The sequence below is a fragment of the Kogia breviceps genome, chromosome X (genome assembly GCF_026419965.1).
Source record: "Kogia breviceps isolate mKogBre1 chromosome X, mKogBre1 haplotype 1, whole genome shotgun sequence".
In the NCBI taxonomy this organism is placed as follows: domain Eukaryota; kingdom Metazoa; phylum Chordata; class Mammalia; order Artiodactyla; family Physeteridae; genus Kogia; species Kogia breviceps.
This window is the reverse complement of record NC_081330.1, coordinates 72,006,399-72,027,113: the sequence shown is the minus strand read 5'-3', so window position 1 is coordinate 72,027,113 and position 20,715 is coordinate 72,006,399. Positions and strand designations below refer to the sequence as shown.

Sequence of the window (20,715 nt, the reverse complement as noted above, 5' to 3'; positions counted from 1 at the left end):
AAATGAGGAAAATAATAATACCCTCCTCAGAGGGCTATCGTGAGCATTAAATAAAATAATGCATGTAAGTGCTTAGCACGTGGTAGGATAATCTATCCTAATCAGAGATATAGACAAAGCTGTTCATGATAATGTCATTTATATTAATTAGAAATAACCTGAACGGTTAATGTAAAGAGAATGACTAGTTATTGTGCCACCTGTATGGTGGATTGCTGTGTAAAGATTGAAAGCTTATTTTAAAAACTAAAGACAGGGCTTCCCTGGTGGCGCAGTGGTTGGGAGTCCACCTGCCGATGCAGGGGGCGCGGGTTCGTGCCCCGGTCCAGGAGGATCCCACGTGCTGCGGAGCGGCTGGGCCCGTGAGCCATGGCCGCTGAGCCTGTGCTCCGCGACGGGAGAGGCCACAGCAGTGAGAGGCCCGCGTACCAAAAAAAAAAAAAAAAAAAAAACTAAAGACAGTGCTCACTTCGGCAGCACATATACTAAAATTGGAATGATACAGTGAAGATTAGCATGGCTCGTGTGCAAGGATGACATGCAAATTCATGAAGTGTTCCATATTTTTTTGTTATACAGCAGAAACTAACACACCATTGTAAAGCAATTATACTCCAGTAAAGGTGTTAAAAAAAAACTAATGACAAAAGTGCTTAGAATGTTAAGTGAGAAAAACAGAACACATAACTTTATGTCATCTCAGTTATGCTTTTAAGAAAAGATACATAGAAAAAAGACGTGCTGGTGATAAGTGATTATTTCTGAGATGTAAGGTTACGGTTGTCTTCATTTTCATCTTTTGTATGTTTTCCAAGTTTTCTGCTGGTATGGAAGGCAGGAAACTCTTTCATGAGGTGATTTTTGGGCTAAATTTTGAAGGATGATGATTATTGTAGCTAATTCTTTAGTGAGCACCTGCTGTGCCAGGCATATAGTCAAGTGGAGAAGTGTGGGAAAGAAGTTCCAGGTAGATAGTGCAAATGCTAAAAAGATGAGAGTGCCTTGGATAGGGCAGTGCAAATAGTTGAGTTTGGCTAGGGTGCAAAATGGGAGCTAGTTTTGGTGTTAAGAGATTAGTTTTTAAAGTTAGATGGGGCCAAGTCATGAAAGGCGTAGTATGCCTTTAAAAAGACAGACCACCGTAACAGGTATTTTAGTAAGGTCATTCTGGAAGCTATCTGAAGAATTGATAGGAGGGGAAATGAAATATGGCAACCAGTAAAGAAACTGTTGACAACAGTCCAAGTTAAAAGTACTGAGAGCTTGAACTAAGTTAAGTAGCAATAAGACTGGAAAGATGGGGACAGATGGTAGAGATATTGAGGAAGTAGGATTGATACCTTCATAAATGGTTGGAAGTTGAGGGTATGGGTAAAGGACAGGGAGAATTCAAAATGATGCTAAGTACTCTTATGCTCTTGGTGAGAACATAAATAAGTACAAACTTTTTAGAGGACTATAAATGTGTATTCCCTTTGACTAAAAGTAAGTTCATCTCAAAGGAATACTCCACACAGGTTTGCAAAGGCATACGTACAAATGTACATATGTTTGTAATTGCAACATTGCTTGTAATTGCAAAAATATAGGAGCATTCTAAATATCCAACAATAGGAAATTAGTTAAATTATGGTACGTCTATATGATGGAATACTGTTTAGCCATCAGAATGGTAGATTAGCTAACAAAGCTGTACCTTACATATGCTGATATCAAAATATATCCAAGATATGTACTGTTGAAAACTAGATCACTCAACAGTATTTACAGAAGGAGTTGCAAATTCAAATCCTATGGAGGCCAGACAGGTAACATAAATGAGTAAAACAGGCTCAGTAGGAATGGATGAACTAGAGAGCACATCCCCCATCTAAAGGGCTCAGTCACTATTTTGTTCAGTTGTTGTCATAGAGTAGGATTACTAAAGGGAGAGGTGGAGGATAATCTTCACTTTATACTTTTTTGTACTTAGGTGTTTGAATTTTTTTAATTGAGCATGAAATACTTTTGTAATTAAAAATAAAGAAATTTCCATTTTTTGGAAGGATGGATAAATCATATGACATTCAGAATTCTGACTTGGGCAAACTGGTGGTGCCATTGACTAATACAGTTGTCTCTTGATATCTGCAGGGGATTGGTTCCGTGACTCCCATGGATACCAAAATCTGCAGATGCTCAAGTCACTTATATAAAATGGCATAGTATTTGCATATAACCTACACACATCCTCCCATATACTTTAAATCATCTCTAGATTACCTATAATACCCAGTACAATGTAAATGCTGTGTAAGTAGTTATAAATACAATGTAAATAGTTGCCAGTGTGCAGAAAAATGAAGTTTTGCTCTTTGGAACTTTCTGAAAATTTTTTTTGCAAATATTTTCAACCTACGGTTGGTTGATTTCCATGGTTGCAGAACCTGTGGATACAGAGGGCTGACTATAATAGGAAATATAGGAGGAGTGGTTTCGGAGAAAAGTGGTAGAGTTCAATTTGGGCTATGTTGTATTAAGGTAGGACATCCAAGTGAAGACTTTCAGTAGGTAGTTAGCTATATAGAGGTCCAAAGCTCAGAAGAGAAGTCTGTACTATTTGTACATATGGATATTTTTTTCAAATCATCAGCATATAAAAATATAAGTAGATGAGCTCAAATAGGGAGTAGGGTACATTCCTTGAACCCCCTGATGCTGTAGGTGAACTATGGTTGTATGTTTTTCAGACCATAGCTTTTATCATATTATCAAAGTTGTATGTGACCCAAAATAGTTAAGAACCACTATTAAGAGAGAATGTAAGATGAGAATATACCCAACAAATACCAAATCAACATTTAAGGGATCAGGTGGAGAATACTGAGGAGTGACCAGAATGAAAGAAGGAAAACCAGAAGAGAGTAATGTCCTGGAAACCAAGAGAAGAGGAAAATGGCCAACAGGTCAAGTGCTACGGAGAAGACCAAAGAGAACGGTCATTAGAAGAGCTATTTCAGTGCAGTGGTAGAATCAAAAGCCCCCAGACTACAGAGGATATAAATGAGTGAGAATTAAGTGGAGACTGAAATTTGCCCGTGAAGGGAAGACAGAAGACTGTAATCAGTGTTTTGGAGGGGATGAAGGCAGTTGGACAGAGGGGATGTTTGTATAGGTGAAAGAGAAGAAAATTAAGATTATAAGATAGGATCCCTATGTGAATGGGAATATAAACATTGAGAAAGTTTCTGCCCAGTAGCCTCTCATTTTCTCTGCAAAGTAGCAAATGGGGTCTTTTGCTAAGAGTGGGTGAGGTGGTGGGAGAGAGAATTTGAAGAGAAATGTAGATAAGGGTTTGAATTATCTGTTGTAGGAAATTTGCGAAGGAGCTGACTTAGAGACATTTCAGAAATATTGAGCAGTCTTTGAGGGTCCAGCTGAAGTTGGAAATCATTCATTTTTATAACAACGTCAATTGGCACAGTTGGGTAACTTGTCAGTGCTTATCAAACCACATGAGGAAACAAGGCAGATGGTAGAATTGATTCAGGATTGGGATTTTGTTTCTGGATGTGTCGCAAAGATCGGGAATTGACAGTGTTAGCAAGAAAAAAAAAATTGATGGTTGAGCTTCTCAAACTTTGTCACCAAAGGTCCCTTTATAGCAGAGGATTATGACTATATAGCCTCTAGTTTGGGGGGAGTATCCCAAAGCAGCTCTACAAAAGCTTGAAATTTCTTTGGCAATTCATGTTTTATCTTTTAAATTTATATTGATTTTGTATTAGGCGAAATCTTTGTACTTTAACATGTTTCAAATTTCTTACCAAATTATTTTATAGCCTCCCCTCCCCCACCCTCACCTCCATCTTCAAGTAAAACTGCTGATGAAGAAAGAGAAAATGACAGTGATCCTATAGCTTTCTTCAGTATACTGCTACACATTGCCTTAGTTTTTGAACTAAAGCCAGGAGAGGCTTGATAGAGACAGGAGTTAATAGGGATGCAAGTTTCCTTGAGATCAGAGCGAGAGAATGAAAAAACTGGACAGATACAAGACTGTGATAAGGAAGTGTAGGATATTAGCATTGAAACTTCCAGAGGCGAAGCAGTTTTTAGTAAAGACAACATTCTGGATATAGTCGTGGATATGTTTGGCTGAAGTGGAGGTGCGAACCATTGGCATGAAGATTTGCAAGGATTTTGTATGGGTGGTACATGTGAACATTAGAGTAACCCACCATGATGGGGAGGGATTTGGAGCCAAGAAGATTGTGCCAGGTGTGCAAGTCCTTGGTGAATGTGAGTAGGTTAATGATGGTGAGTAAAGGTGAAGAGCAAAGATCTCAGACTCAAGCGGCCTATAGGGGCCAGGCAAGTAATGTAAATGAGTGAGGTGGCCCAGGTGTGGATTGTGGTAAACCGGAAGAGTATATATTCCATCTAAAGAGGCTTGTACTTTACTACATCTGATTGTTTTCCTAAGGAGATGAGAATACAGTGTCACTAGGTATCTTAATTTTTCAGGAGAAGCTGAAAATCTGGATTTGTGTGTGTATAACATTTCCTAATTTTTACATATTTGCAAATAGTTAAAAAAAAATTTTTTAACTGTGCAAGCCAAATAAAAACATCTATCTGCAAGCCAAATGTGGCTCCATGGCAGCTGGTTTTCAACCTCTGGCATAGTAGAGAAAAAGCCTCAAAGTAGGAGGGATTTTTTTCTTTTCCCCAAGGGGAAGTAAATAATAATTTGGTAGCAGCAGTGGACAGCCTGGAAGGCTCTCTTCCCCCCATCCTTAACCAGTGGGTGAGAGTGTAAGAAACCTCTGAATAGGGCTATAAGGGTAAGTGGTGTCATGAGATAAGAAATGTCACATTTTTTATACTAAAAAGACACCCATCATGGAGTTGAAGGCACATATGAGATGTTTCCTACCATCAGGTACTATACACAAAATAATACTTTTGTTTAAAACTGTGTTGGTTTGGCCAGATACGAACCTGCCTCTGTTTCTAATTAACAGTAACAAAGTCCATGTGGAATCTATTCCCTGCTTTAAAAATTTTATTTCAAAACATTTTACTAACCAAAATTAGTAGAATGGTATCTCTAGTTAACATTATTTTGACTATTTCCATTCAGATCCTTCATACATAATATCACACTGCATAGTGGCGTATTTCCATAGCATTTTATATACCTTCATTGACTTATCCCGTATTACCATGTATATGACACATGAGCTATATTGTACATAGCTAGAATGCTTAACACGAAGGTTATCATCGGGCAGCAAGTGGAAGATGAGTAATACTCCAGATGAAACTGCATCTGGAAGTATGCAGTACACATTGGAGGACACAGTCTTGTACTTGAGGTGGTGGTGATGGACTGCACACTGATACTAGAGTAGGCCTTTAGACCTTCCAGATACCACATAGGTACTGAATCAACCTCAGAGCCTCTGTTCATGTTCAAATTACATTTGAAGGAACATTAATAATCAAGGAAACCCAAAACTTGGGATTGGAACTATTTGCAATAGTCTTAAAAGGCACACAACATTCCATGTCAGTGAGAGAGTCATACAGATAAAGAAATCCTGTCTGAAAAACACAGCCCACATTTTTTTACTGGTCTTAACAAAGCCACAAAGTCTTAAGTAGTTGGCAGAGGCCTTAATACTTAACGTTTGATTTAAATTTAAGGTAAACTGCATAGTCTGTACCAATAGATGATGCCAAGCTATTCATGACGAAATCCCTTTTCCCAAAGAATTTCCTAGCAGGTTCCTTCTCCAGTGTTCTTCAAACCAAAAGGTCAACTCCAAGAAGAAGCCATCTTACCTACAATAAGTAGATGATATATCATAAAATCTGAGCTCCTGACGTTTTAGAATGCTCAGTGGGACCCTACAGTCTAGATTACATAAAAAATAAATTTACCCAAAAAAATCTCTAGGGTAGTTTTTTCCTACACTTTTGTTTGAGTAATTCCCAGCCCTGTATGAGCTCTAATAGTTGTTCTGCTTATAGGACTCTTTCCGGAGTTTCATCATGTACATGTGCAGCTTAGTATTCAGCTGAAGACTCAAGAGAGCCTTTCTGGAGATCTTAGGTTATTTTTCTGTGGAGTTCTCTTCTCTCCAGATCTGTCCTGCAGTTTACAGTTGTTTTAGCCTCCTCAGACTCCACTATCTGGCTCTATGGCCTAGCGAGACTGCTGTGCTTTTCTTGGGTTCGGCAGAAAGCTAAGGACAGTTGTAGGGCTCACTTCCTTTACTTCCTTTCTCTCAAGAATCACAGTCCTATACTTCCTGGTTGGAAAGAGTTGTTTCATATGTTTTTTCCAGTTTTCTGGTTACAGTGGGAAGACTAGTCCAATAGCAGTTATTCTATCATGCCCAGAGGTCTTTTAGGTTTATGGTATTTTCTGACATATAGAAACTTCATTTTATATAGTTATATTTATCAGTCTTTGCCTTTATAATTTCTGTGTTTGTTATAATGGTGTAAGAGACCTTCCATACCCCCAAGGTATCCAACTGTATTTTTTTCTAATACATAGAACATTTTAAACATTTGAATGTTTATTGATTTTTAAAAATAGAATCTAAGGTATAGGTAAATATCTAACTTACTTTCTCTTCCAAAGGATTAGCCAAGTGTCCAAGTTGTATTTATGGAATAGTCTATCCTTTTCTACATTAGTACAAAATACCACCTTTATCATATACTTAATTCGTATATATATTCTTTTTGTGTGTGTGTGGTACGCGGGCCTCTCACTGTTGTGGCCTCTCCAGTTGCGGACCACAGGCTCCGGACGCGCAGGCCCAGCGGCCATGGCTCACAGGCCCAGCCGCTCTGCGGCATGTGGCATCTTCCCGGACCGGGGCACGAACCGGCATCCCCTGCATCGGCAGGCGGACTCTCAACCACTGTGCCACCAGGGAAGCCCCCGTATATATATTCTTGAACCTATTTTGGAGCTTTCTATTTTGTTTTATGTGTTTGTTTATCCAATCTGCACTGTTAACCACCAGATAGTATCACTGTGATCATCATTCAGACTTTATCATTTTAAATTCCTCTGCTAGACTGTCTTCACCCAAGTATCCTAAATACACTCTAGAATCATTTTTGTTAGATTCTATCTTGTCCATAAATAGGTAGGTAGGTAGATAATATTGACATTTTAATTTGTGGATTAATTTGAAGAGAGTGTATATCTTTATAATAATATGTTTCTTCATCTAGGAGCTCGTTTCTTCACATTTTCTTTTACCTCCCGCAACAAAGACTTCTAGGTTTTTTGTATAATTTCTAGGCATCTTTTGTTTATTTCTATATGTTTTATAGTTTTTGTTGCTATTGAGCATCTACTTTTTTTCTTGTTGAGTTTTTCCCTAGTTAATTAATTAATTAATTAATTTTGGCTGTGTTGGGTCTTCATTGCTGCACGTGGACTTTCTCTAGTTGAAACGAGCAGGGGCTACTCTTCATTGTGGTGCACGGACTTCTCATTGCAGTGGCTTCTCTCGTTGCAGAGCACGGGCTCTAGGTGCATGGGCTTCAGTAGTTGCAGTGCGTGGGCTCAGTAGTCGTGGCGCATGGGCTTAGTTGCTCCACGGCATGTGGGATCTTCCCAGACTAGGAATTGAACCCCTTTCCCCTGCATTGGCAGGTGGATTCTTAACCACTGTGCCACCAGGGAAATCCCTATTCCTAGTTAATTTAAGTTTTGCTACTGTTGTACATGTGCTCCCCGCCCTCAATGTGATTTATTAAATCTAAAGGTTTCAATCAGTTTGAAGAATATTATTGTTCGTAGGTTAATATAATGCTTAAAGTATTTCTGTATGCTAGTTTCTAAGTCTGTCCTTAAGTTTAGCCATTAATAAATATTAAGGTTCTTTCTTTTTTTCTGTCAGTGACTCTCCTTAGACTGGGGCCAAGGTATAAGTATTCCTACATACAGGTTAAGTCTCTCACATCATTGAAGAGAATAAAATCTCTTTTGATCATAAAAATGGTAAAATCTACACAACATAAAAATTTACCTTTTTTAAGCATTTTTAAGTTTATAATTCAGTGGCATTAAGCACACTCACAGTGTTGTGCAACCATCACCACTATCCATTTCCAGAACCTTTTCATCATCCCAGACAGAAACTCAGTACCCATTAAACAGTAACCACATTCTCCCATTCCCCCAGTTCTTGGTAACCTCTATTCTTTCTGTCTGTGAATTTGCCTCTTCTAGGTACCTCATATGAATGGAATCATACAGTACATAGAATATTTGTCCTTTTGTGTCTGGCTTGTATTTCATTTTGCATAATGTTTCCAAGGTTCAACCATCCATGTTATAGCATGGATGAGGATTTCTTTTTTTTTTCTTCTCTTTTCTTTTATTTTTAAACGAATATGTAACGTCTTTCTCCTATTCTTTACCTGCCATTCATGCCTCACTTAGCTTTAATCTGGTTCTACCCTGCCCGGCATACCAAGTAAACAGTATTACATAATTGCCTGGTATAGTGGGCACTTTTCAAGTCCTTATCTTTTTTTTTTTTTTTTTTTTTTTTTTGGTATGCGGGCCTCTCACTGTTGTGGCCTCTCCCGTTGCGGAGCACAGGCTCCGGACACGCAGGCTCAGCGGCCATGGCTCACAGGCCCAGCTGCTCCGCGGCATGTGGGATCTTCCCAGACCGGGGCACGAACCCATGTCCCCTGCATCGGCAGGCGGACTCTCAACCACTGCACCACCAGGGAAGCCCTCAAGTCCTTATCTTGACCTCACCCCAGTATTTGACATTACTGACCATTTCTTCCTTGAAACTGTAGTATGATTGACTTCATAACAACTTTCAGCTCTTACTTTCCTCCTACCTCTTTGACCATTCCTTTTCAGTCTCCTTTACTGAATATTCTTCTGCCTGTTCCTACAACTTTAATTACTACCTCTTCCCTGATGACTCTCATCTCTATTCTGGGGAAAGATTTATGTATATCCCAACCACCTGCTGAACATTTCCTGTTGGATGTCCCAGTGGAACTTGAAACATGCTTCAAACTGAGTGTTCTTCCAACCTTTCTCTATTCCAGTTTTCTCCCTCTGTCCTTTACTTGACTCCTTTACTGTTTTCAATCTGGGTTGAATGGGGTACTAGCGTCACTGAGTAGCTACATCTGGAAACCTCAAGAGTTATTTTTGATTCTTTCCCTTGAATAAATCCCCAACTTCCAGCATATCACTAAAACCCTTATTATATTTTGCCTAGATTATTACAATAAGTAGTCACCTGGCCAGTGTCCTAGCCTTTAGACTTATCTCTTTCTAACCTATCATTCACATTCCTGTCAGATAGACCTCTTTAATAATTCATACTTACAAAAAGGTCAAACAACACAGAAATAGATAGAATTAAATATTAAAGCTTCTTCCGGGGACACTGCTTTGGGGAAGATCCCCAGTGTTCTCCTGACTTGCTGCAAGTGGTAAATCCATCCTTCTGAAAAAAAAAAAAAAAAAAGCTTGTTCCTGCCCTCCCGCTCCTGTCTCCCATAGTTTTATTCCCTAGAGGTAACAGTTTGGTGTATATCCACCTATACTTATACAAAACATATTAAGTAATTACACAAATAGTTTTTAACTTTTGGGGTTTTTTTTTTACAAAAATTGTCATTTTTATAGATAATTATTCTGTAATTTGCTCTCTTTGCTCATGAATATATCCTGATCCTCATTTTTAAGCTTCCATTTTGAAATAATTTTAGACTCAAGAAATTACAAAAATAGTGTAGAGTCCTATATACCCTTCACCTACCTTCCTCCAATGGTGACATCTTACATAGCTGTGGTTCAGTATCAAAATCAGGAAATTGATATTGATGCATTACCATTAACTAGATTACAGACCTTATTCAGTTTGCACCTTTAAAAAAATCTATATTCATTTGTGCATGTGTATAGTTTTATGCAGTTTTATGCCATCGCACCACCACCACCACCACCATCAAGGTTTAGAACTGGTCTGTCATCACAGAAGAACTCCCTGAGACTACCCCTCTGCATCCATGTCCCTCCATGTGCACCCACTGTTCTCCTTGTTCCCTGGCAACCTCTTTGCTCTTCTCCATCTTTATAGTTTTGAAACTTGAGCATGTTATATAAATAATAATATAATATTTTTGAGATTGATTTTTTTCACTAAATATAATTCTCTTGAGATCCATCAAAATTATTTTATGTGTCAGTAGTTCATTTTTTAAATTGTTGAGTAGTGTTCATCTCACTAGAGTTTGTTCAACCATTCAGTCATTGAAAGACATTCAGTTTTCCAGTATTTTGCTCTTATGAATAAAGCTGCTGTGAATATTAGTATACAGGATTTTGTGTGAATATAAATTTTCATTTCTCTGGGATAAATGCTTAAGAATATGATGGTAAATGTATGTGTGATTTTGTGAGAAACTGCTGTACTCTTCCAGAGTGCCCATACCATTTTGCATTCCCACCAACAATTATGAATCATCATTTCTCTGCAGTATTTAGTATTACCACTATTTTTAAAAATTGTATCCATTCATCTATCTCATTGTGTTTTTACTTTTCATTCCCCTAATGGCTGTTGATGTTATACATCTTTTCATGTGATTATTTGCCATTCATATATTTTCTTTGGTGAAGCGTCTGTTCATTTCTTTGCCCTGGTTTTAATTGCATTGCTTTCTTATGATTAATGAGTTTTGAGGGTTCTTTATATATTCTAGGTACATCCTTTATTAGATACATGATTTTTTTTTTTTTTGGCTGTGTTGGGTCTGTGTTGCTTCTCATGGGCTTTCTCTAGTTGGGGCAAGTGGGGGCTACTCTTTCTAACGGTGTGCGGGCTTCTCATTGCAGTGGCTTCTCGTTGGTGGAGCACAGGCTCTAGGCTCACGGGCTTCAGTAGTTGTGGCACGCAGGCTCAGTAGTTGTGGCTCACGAGCTCTAGAGCACAGGCTCAGTACTTGTGGTGCATGGGCTTAGTTGCTTCACAGCATGTGGGGTCTTCCTACCACCAGGAAAGTCCCTAGATATATGATTTACAAAGATTTTTTTCTAGCCTGTGTCTTTTCTTTTCAGTCTTTTGCTTTGAAAGAGCATAAATGTTTAATTTTGATGAAATCCAATTTATCAATTTTTTCTTTTTGGACTGTGCTTCTGGTATGTCTCTGAGAAGTCTTTGCTTAACCCAAGGTCGCAAAGGTTTTCCCTTATTGTTGTACATTTAAATCCATGATCTGGGCTTCACTGGTGGCGCAGTGGTTGAGCATCCGCCTGCTCATGCAGGGGACATGGGTTCGTGCCCCTGTCTGGGAGGATCCCACATGCCTCGGAGCGGCTGGGCCCGTGAGTCGTGGCCGCTGAGCCTGCGCATCTGGAGCCTGTGCTCCGCAACGGGAGAGGCCACAACGGTGAGAGGCCCATGTACTGCAAAAAAATAATAATAAATAAATCCATGATCCATTTTTTAAAATTTTATTTATTTATTTTTTTGGCTGCATTGGGTCTTCATTGCTGCATGCTGGCTTTTTCTAGTTGTGGCGAGCGGGGGCTACTCTTTGTTGCGGTGTGTGGGTTTCTCATTGCAGTGGCTTCTCTTGTTGCAGAGCACAGGCTCTAGGCACACGGGCTTCAGTAGTTGTGGCTCATGGGCTCTAGAGTGCAGGCTCAGTAGTTGTGGTGCACGGGCTTAGTTGCTCCACGGCATGTGGGAACTTCCCGACCAGGGCTTGAACCCGTGTCCCCTGCATTGGCAGGCAGATTCTTAACCACTGTGCCACCAGGGAAGCCCCATGATCCATTTTGAATTTATTTTTATATATGGCATGAGATTTAGGTTGAGGTTCATTTTCTTTTTGCCTGTGGATGTTCAATTGTTCCATTATTGTTTGTTGACAACTGTTCTTACTCCAGTGAGTTGCTGTGAGCACCTTTGTAAAAAATCAGTTAAATGTGTGGGTCTGTTTCTGGGTTTACTTTGTTCTGCTGACCTATGTATCTGTCCCTGTGCACATTGCCATGATTACTGTAGCTATGTAGTAAGTCCTGTCATCAGGTAGAATGATTCCTTTCACCTTATTCTTTTTCTAAATTGTTTTCTTATTCTTTTGCCTTTCCACGTAAATTTTAGAAGAATCTTGTCTGTATCTACAAAAGAGTCTTGCTGGGATTTTGATAGGAATTAAATTAAACCTATAGATCAATTTGGGGAGAGTTGACATCTTTACTGATCCTGTCTTATTGTTAGTACATAGAGATCTCTATCATTCTTTTTAATGTATTCCATAGCATAAATATATATATATCATAATTGATATCCTTGAACATTTGTAGGAATATTTTTGTAGGAAATTTTGATAGATGTTCTAAAATTGTGTTCCAAAAGGGCTGTACCTGTTTATAATAAAAATAACAGTGAAGGAGAATACCTGTTTCCCTGCATCCTGTCCAACACTGGAGATTATCAGTGTTTTAAAATCTTTGCCAAATTATTTCTGTAAAATTCAAGTATATAACTTAAACTAAAATTTTCCATCATAAAAAAGTTACATGTGCATTAAAAAAAAATCAAACCATATAGAATTGTATATAGTGAAAAGGAAAAATCTCCCTGTCCTTCCCCTTTACCCACCCCATTCTCCAGAGTAGTGTTAGTTTTGGTGTGAAGCATTCTGGGCCTTTTTCTGTATACACCGTATACTTTTTCTTTTTTTGACAAATGAAAGCATATATTCTGTTCTATAATTTTCTTTTTTCAGTTGACATTATATTATGGACAATTTTTCATTCATCTAAGTATGTGATATTGTTTAAGTAAAATCTGTTCATATGTGACTCAAACAGGCAAAAGAGTGAACTGAATATCATTTTGAATGTTTCTGGAAAAAAAATCTAAATTTGATTTCTACTTTGCTTTTAAAAATACCGTGGCTGCTTGCTATGGAGAACAGTATGGAGGTTCCTTAAAAAAAATCTAAAAATAGAGTTAACATATGATCCAGCAGTTCCACTCCTGGGCATTTATCTGGAAAAGATGAAAACTCTTAACTCAAAAAGATACATGCAAGGGGACTTCCCTGGTGGTCCAGTGGTTAAGACTCCATGCTTCCACTGCAGGGAGCACGAGTTCAGTCCCTTGTTGGGGAACTAAGATCCCATATGCTGCATGGCATGGCGAGGAAAAAAAAGATACATGCACCCCAATGTTTATAGCAGCATTATTTACAATAGCCAAGACATGGAAGCAATGCCCATCAACAGATGAATGGGTAAAGAAGATGTAATATATATATACACACATACATACACACAATTGAATATTATTCAGCCATAAAAAAGAATGAAGTAATGCCATTTGTAGCAACATGGGATGGACCTGGAGATTATCATATTAAATGTAGTAAGTCAGATAGAGAAAGACAAATATCGTATGATATCACTTATATGTGGGATCTAAAAAGATACAAAAGAACTTATTTACAAAACAGAAATAGACTCACAGACATAGGTAAAACAAATTTACAATTACCAAAGGGGGAAGGTAGGGGGAGGGATAAATGAGGAGTTTGGGATTAACAGATACACACTACTGTATATAAAATAGATAATCAACAAGGACCTACTACATAGTACAGGGAACTATATTCAATATCTTGTAATAATCTATAATGAAAAAGAATCTGAAAAGAATAGATATATATAGATGTATAATGGAATCACTGCTGTACACCTGAAACTGTCACAACATTGTAAATCAACTGTACTTCAATTTAAAAAAATACTGTGGCTGCTACTATGTATAAAAAGTGTACAATGATATATTGTATGGCACAGGGAATACAGCCAATATTTTATAATTAAATGGAGTATAATCGATAAAAATTTTGAATTACTATGTTGTACATCTGAAACTAATATATGTCAACTGTACCTCAATAAAATGTGTGTGTGTATATATATATATAAATAAATACTGTGGCTGAAGTAGAGGGAGATTGCCCAGTGATAATTGTCTTTTGACATTTCATTTCTGTGAGAATACTGGTTTGTTGTTCAAGAATTCATTATCTGCTTAAGTTTGACAGGGAATAGACATAAGTTACTAGCCCTCTTCTCTTATGTACTGTATTGAGCTAGTAAATAGTGATATAGCAATCTGTTACAAGGCATCATCTCACTGAAAGTCCTGTACTTATGGTGAATGAGATATTATAATATGTTAGAAAATAAATATACACCAGAAAGTGCTAAGGCTACAACAAAGCCCACATTTCCAAAAACAGCATTTGGGAAAATAAAAATTATTTATTAAAAGAAAAAGGAGATATAGAAAAATAGGCTTTCTGTCAGCCTGGGAGTTTCTGTAATGTATTGTCAAGGCAGTGTATTTCCTGTGGTGCCAGGAGAAACAAAACAAAAGCTTTATTACCATGAAGGATATAAATCAATGTTAACTTCCCCGTGTTTAAGCTATTAGTTGGCATCATGTAGAGTTAGGTGAAGAGTATGGAAAGAAAAATGGGCACAGAAAGAAAAATGGCCTAAATCTAATAAGTGATTGCTGTAAGCTCCATGGAGGCAGGAACCATGTCTGTCTCATATCCCCAGTGTGTAGGATAATGCTTGGCACATAGTAAACACTCAGTAAATATCTGTTGAATGAACTAACTGCCAAAGAAAGAGGTGCAGTACAAAGAAAAAGTGAAGAGTGGCGCTGTAGAAGCTCGGGCTTAGAGAATTTCAAGGAAAAGAAGTGAACGTTAATTGCATATGTAACATAGCACTTCTAGGGTTGAGTCTGAAAAACGTTGAGTGGATTTAGCAGTTAGCATATCACTGTTGACCTGATGAAAACAGTTTCAAAGAAGTGTTCTTTAACACTGCCTCATTCTCTGACACAGTTGCTACTTTTTCTATGATCCCTTAGTGCTTGGTATGTTATTGAAATTATAAGTTTGTGTATATTTATCTTCCATGAAGCCATGAAAGGGCATCAAGGACAAGGACTTATCTCTTGTTTTTTGTTTTGTTCTGTTTTTTATTTTTGTATCTTTGTATCATCAGAGCCTAGCACTATACCTGGCTTACAGTAAGTACTTAAAAATGAAGAGTTAGGCTGTTATAAATTTTATTCTACAAGAAAAGGTGTTTTGAATTGTCTATATTGTTATTTTTCTGATTGTTGTAGAAATATGAGATGAGTGTGTTTAGCTAAGGCTATATGTGTATTTTTTAAGTTGCTAAATGGAATGGTCCATTTGGGGGAAAAAAGTATTTTAACGTTTTGGGGGACTTTTAATGAGGTAGATCCTGAATGTAAATCCTACCCATGCCCAGTGAGATTTATTACTCCAGTTCCCCTCTGGATTTTCTAGCTTCTTGAGTTTCTAGTCCAGATTCTGAGTAAAGTTCTGTTACAGTGGTCAAACCTCTTATCTTGGAAGCTAAACATCTTAATTTGCATTTGATCTACGTCATACCTAATGTAAAGAGCCTAACTAAGTCTGAAAGGTTAGATTCACTTCTCTTTTTACCTTTTCTGGAACTAGTTTGAGATAAATATCTAAGAATTGGGAGAGCCCAGGCTCATCTTTTTTGGGATCTGTGGACTATGCATAATTGAATTTAGTAATTCTAGTTTCTTTAGGAATTAGCTGTGCAGATTTTTCCTTTTTTCTTTTTAAATCTGGCACTGATTTTTTTAAAGCTTTCTACTGCTACTGAGGTTTTATTTTTTAATTTTAATGATTCACATTGCAACACATGCATATCCCCCACATCGTTCACTGTCAGGATAATAATTTATGCTTGTTTTGGCTCAGTGCTCATCTTCTTAGGAGGAAGGTTATTTTTAGTATTTGTGGAAATGTTCTCAAGGGAAATAGGAGCTTAGGAGTGATCACAAACCTCCTTCTCTTGGTTGTGCAGGACTGCTCACCAACTCAACTGGTATTTTTCTCTGAAACCTTTTAGATAGCAGTAATACTTGTTTTCCCTCTCTAACTAGAACCACAAAGCTTGTAACTTTCTTTTCTCCTGACATTACTGAAGAGGGAAATTAACTTAGAAATGACAAAAGGAATTTTCTTTGATTTTGTTGGAATATCAACTTTCCAAAGCTGTCATTGGAATGAATTATCACTATTTAAGGACATTTGATTTGAATTGCATGTGATTCTGCCAATCCTTATGAATGAGGCAAAGTATAAATATACATATATTTATTTGATATTTGCAGTTGCTTTGCCATGATTTACTAAATAAGGAGAGAGAAGAAAAACAAAATATATTCAGAAAAACGTTTCTTTTTGCAAATGGGTCACTTGTTCTCCTGTAGGGCACAGTGATAATTCATAGACAGTTTTATCTTTCACATTCATTTTCATGTCATCCTGGAAATTACTCTTCATAAATTCTGGTTTTCTGTATAGTAATCCTTTAGGGACTGGGAAATTGGAATTCAGTTTCTGCCTCCTCTTTTTCCCCCCACAATAGCCACAGTATCTTTATTATTCCCACAGAGGCCCTGTTGTCTGTGTATGTCTTTTCACTGGATGACTCTTTTCTTCATAAGCTGTGAAACTTAAGGCTGATCATCCTACTTTTATTTGTTTATTTATTTATTTATTTATTTTTGGCTGCATTGAGTCTTCATTGCTGTGCACAGGCTTTCTCTAGTTGAGGCGAGCGGGGGCTACTCTTCATTGCGGTGCACGGGCTTCTCACTGTGGTGGCTTCTCATTGCGGAGCACGGGCTCTAGGCACGCAGGCTTCAGTAGTTGTGACACGCGGGCTCAGTAGTTGTGGCTCACAAGCTCTAGAGCACAGGCTCAGTAGTTGTGGCGCACAGGCTTAGCTGCTACGCGACATGTGGGGTCTTCCTGGACCAGGGCTTGAACCCGTGTCCCCTGCATTGGCAGGTGGATTCTCAACCATTGCACCACCAGGGAAGCCCTGTTCATCCTACTTTTAATAAGCACCTGATTGCTGCAGAATATAGAGCAATATTTTTAGCATTATGGAGATGGTTATGGACTCCTTTGAGAATCTGATGGAAAACTATGGGTCTTCTACTCAGAAAAATATGTATTATATACAGAATTCTGTTTACAGTTTCAGGAGGTTCATGGATCTCTCTCATTACCACTCCATCCAAGAATTTCTGGTATAGGGACTTTCCTGGTGGCATAGTGGTTGAGAATCTGCCTGCAAATGCAGGGGACATGGGTTCAAGCCCTGGTCCAGGAAGACCACACATGCCATGGAGCAGCTAAGCCCATGCACCACAACTACTGAGCCTGTGCTCTAGAGCTCGCGAGCCACAACTACTGAGCCCGCGTGCCACAACTACTGAAGCCTGCGTGCCTAGAGCCTGTGTTCCGCAATGAGAAGCCACTGCAATGAGAAGCCCACGCACCACAACAAAGAGTAGCCCCCACTCACCACCCGTGTGCAGCAACAAAGACCCAACAACGAAGACCCAGTGCAGCCATAAATAAATAAATAAATGAACAAACAAAGAAAGAATTTCTGGTATAGGTAGGGTTAAGAAAGCATCTGTGTATTTTTATCCTTTTTTGGTGGTGTTAACAGTGGTTGGCCAACTCCACCACCATCTTTCATCCAAAATATTATATACTTCAATGCCACTTTGCATATAGTAGAGTTAATAGAGTTAAATAGCTGAAACCCTTGTAGCTCTTGAGAGCGTGGACTGTCAAAAACTGAGAACAGGGCTTCCCTGGTGGCGCTGTGGTTGAGAATTCGCCTGCCGATGCAGGGGACACGGGTTCGTGCCCCAGTCCGGGAAGATCCCACATGCCGCAGAGCGGCTGGGCCCGTGAGCCATGGCCGCTGAGCCTGTGCGTCCGGAGCCTGTGCTCCGCAATGGGAGAGACCACAACAGTGAGAGGCCCGCGTACCACAGAAAACAAACAAACAAACAAACAAAAAACTGAGAACAGACACAGCTAGTAATCAAAACACAGAGAAGTATCTCAGCTGTATAAGTAAGTGTATTTTTTTATATTCTGGGGACTTTATTAGTGGGTATTTTATTTTTTTAGGGTTTTTTAATATAAATTTATTTATTTTATTTATTTATATTTGGCTGCATTGGGTCTTCATTACTGCACATGGGCTCTCTCTAGTTGCAGTGAGCGGGGGATGCTCTTCATTGTGGTGCATGGGCTTCTCATTGCAGTAGTTTCTCTTGTTACGGAGCACGGGCTGTAGGCGCACGGGCTTCAGTAGTTGTAGCTTGCAGGCTCTAGAGCTCAGGCTCAGTAGTTGTGGCGCACAGGCTTAGTTGCTCCGCGGCATGTGGGATCTTCCCAGACCAGGGCTCAAACCTGTGTCCCGTGAATTGGCAGGCAGATTCTTAACCACTGCGCCACCAGGGAAGCCCGTGGGTATTTCTTTAGAGTTGTGTGTTGCAAAGAAAATGGGCGACGAAGAGGTCACATCTTTTAAATGGTTTAAAGTAAGAGAAAACTTTGCAAATGTATAAAACTAATTTTCCTTGTATTATGAGAGCATTGAGATATTGAAAGGGTTGGTTTATGTTTAGGTTTCAAAACTGAAGAATTGAATTCTTAATCTATAGGCTGGAATTTGAGCAATGAGTCAGGTAGGTAGGTATAACAGCCAGGATACTGCAATAAGCTGATGTTGTACTGGCTTGGTGAAGGAGGGCTCTAACCTGTATGCAGCCTGTTTTCTCGAACATCATGCATTTCTATCAACATGAAAGCTTGTCTGATAACTTTTGCAGTCTGTCTCCATCAGTACTTCGAGGACCAACCTACTGGTGGCCCTAGAAGATTAGAACTCAGAAACTTCAGCTTCGGTCTTCTTATCACTCAAACTGTTCTTGACTGTGAGCCAGCTCTGGCTGTCTTTACACATGTCCTGAATATCTTTTGGTTGACTGTGTTTTCTTTCTGGTTTGTGTTTGGCACAGTCAGCTTGTGTGAGGACACAACTTTACTTATCTTTTATAAAGAATAGATGACCTGGGACTTCCCTGGTCACTCACTGGTTAAGAATCCACCTGCCAATGCAGGGGACACAGGTTCGTGCCCTGGTCCGGAAAGAAAGATCCCACATGCCGCGGAGCAACTAAGCCTGTGCTCCACAACTACTGAGCCTGTGCCCTAGAGCCCACAAGCCACAACTACTGAGCCCAAGTGCCACAATTACTGAAGCCCGCACGCCTAAAGCTCGTGCTCTACAACAAGAGAAGCCATGTCAATGAGAAGCCTGCGCACCGCAACGAAGAGAGCAGCCCCCTGCTCACCGCAGCTAGAGAAAAGCCCGCGTGCAGCAACAAAGACCCAACACAGACATAAATAAATAAATAAATAAATAAATAAATAAATAAATAAATAAATAAACGAGGAAATAAACAGATGACCTATGCTTGTGAGAGATTTTAATGAAGGAGACTTATTTGTATAATAGCTTGCAATAATCAGAGTAGTTAAGGCACGAAAACTTCACATGTGGTATATTTTTTATGCTTTACATCCTGATAAATAGATTTAATTCAAGCATCACCTCCTCTGTGAAGCCTTTCCTAATTCTGCTTTCCTTCTTACATCCCAGAATTGGCCAGTTCCTCCTCTATGCCTCTACTGAGCCCTGTATAGATTTTTTCACTGCATTGTATTGCCCCATTTGTTTATAGTCTATCTCACTGTGCTAGACCATAACTTCTTGAGGATATGGTGTATATCTTACTCCTTTCTGTGTTTAGTGCCTGGCGCCTAGAAGATACTCAAAAATGTTTTATGAATGAGTAGGTGAATGAACAGTATGTTAAAGAATATTATAAAGCACTTAAGGGTAGGGAATAAAAACTCAGATGCCTTTAGGGTCCAGGTGTAAATGAGTTAAGCAGACCTGGTAGGGACCAGGGTAACCTGGGAAACAGATGCCTTATCTAAAAGGGACAGCTGCTATTCAGATCCAGCCCATCGGTGCATTATGAGAATGCTAACCCTGTGTTACCATGTCTTTTACTTTTTTAAGGGAAGCCAGACATTTGGGTTTTTATGTGAAATCTCTTGATTGATGAATGTTGCCAGCTAAGATTTGTTTAACTTTTTATTGAGGTATAGTTTACGCACAAAAAAGTGTATATATTGAGTGTACAGCTCAATCCATTTTCACAAACTGAAGTGATTTTTTTTAATTGAAGTATAATTGACCTACAACAGTATGTTAGTTCCAGGTGTACAATACAATGATTTGACATTTCTGCACATTATGAAATGATCACCACCTGAACTGCTATTTTTTGTGAGCCAAGTAAAACTGGATTGACCTGCAAACCACGAGTTTGCAACTTGTGACAAAAACTGGGGAGCTGTGTAGTTTGGTTAAGAATCACCTAATAGATTAAATTATCTTAAAGAGACACATCAGGCAAATGCAGTGTGTGGACCTTATTTGGATTATGATTCCAAAAAAAATCAAATGTAAAAGAACATTTGTAAAACAGTTGGGGAAATTTGAATGTTGACTGGCTGTTTAATAATATTAAAGAATTATTGTTAACTATTTTAGCTGTAATACAGTTGTGGTTTTTTTAAAATAGACTTTATTTTTTAGAGCAGTTTAGAGCAAAATTGAGCAGAAGGTACAGAGAGTTCCCATATACCCTGTTCCCCTACACA

The 20,715-nt window shown here is 38.7% G+C and overlaps 1 protein-coding gene and 1 non-coding gene across 18 annotated transcripts in view; both read left to right on the top strand.

Annotated features, from left to right (window-relative positions):
* TAF1 (TATA-box binding protein associated factor 1) overlaps positions 1-20,715 on the top strand; it is an 84,616-nt gene that overhangs the window by 46,331 nt on the left and 17,570 nt on the right. The window contains exon 34 of one of the 17 annotated variants that reach the window (XR_010838748.1): positions 18,810-19,382. The exons of 14 other annotated variants lie outside the window; for them this stretch is intronic. Coding sequence is in view for 2 of the 3 variants with exons in the window: in XM_067024075.1 (XP_066880176.1) it covers positions 18,810-19,045 (236 nt within the window). In the remaining variant the exon portion in view is untranslated. Of the gene's footprint in view, positions 1-18,809; positions 19,385-20,715 lie in introns of those variants that run through there. 2 more of the 17 variants (XM_067024075.1, XM_067024073.1) reach the window with 2 other exon arrangements.
* LOC131749119 (U6 spliceosomal RNA) lies at positions 462-568 on the top strand. Its single transcript, XR_009333227.1, has one exon. It is a non-coding gene; the product is annotated as a U6 spliceosomal RNA (small nuclear RNA).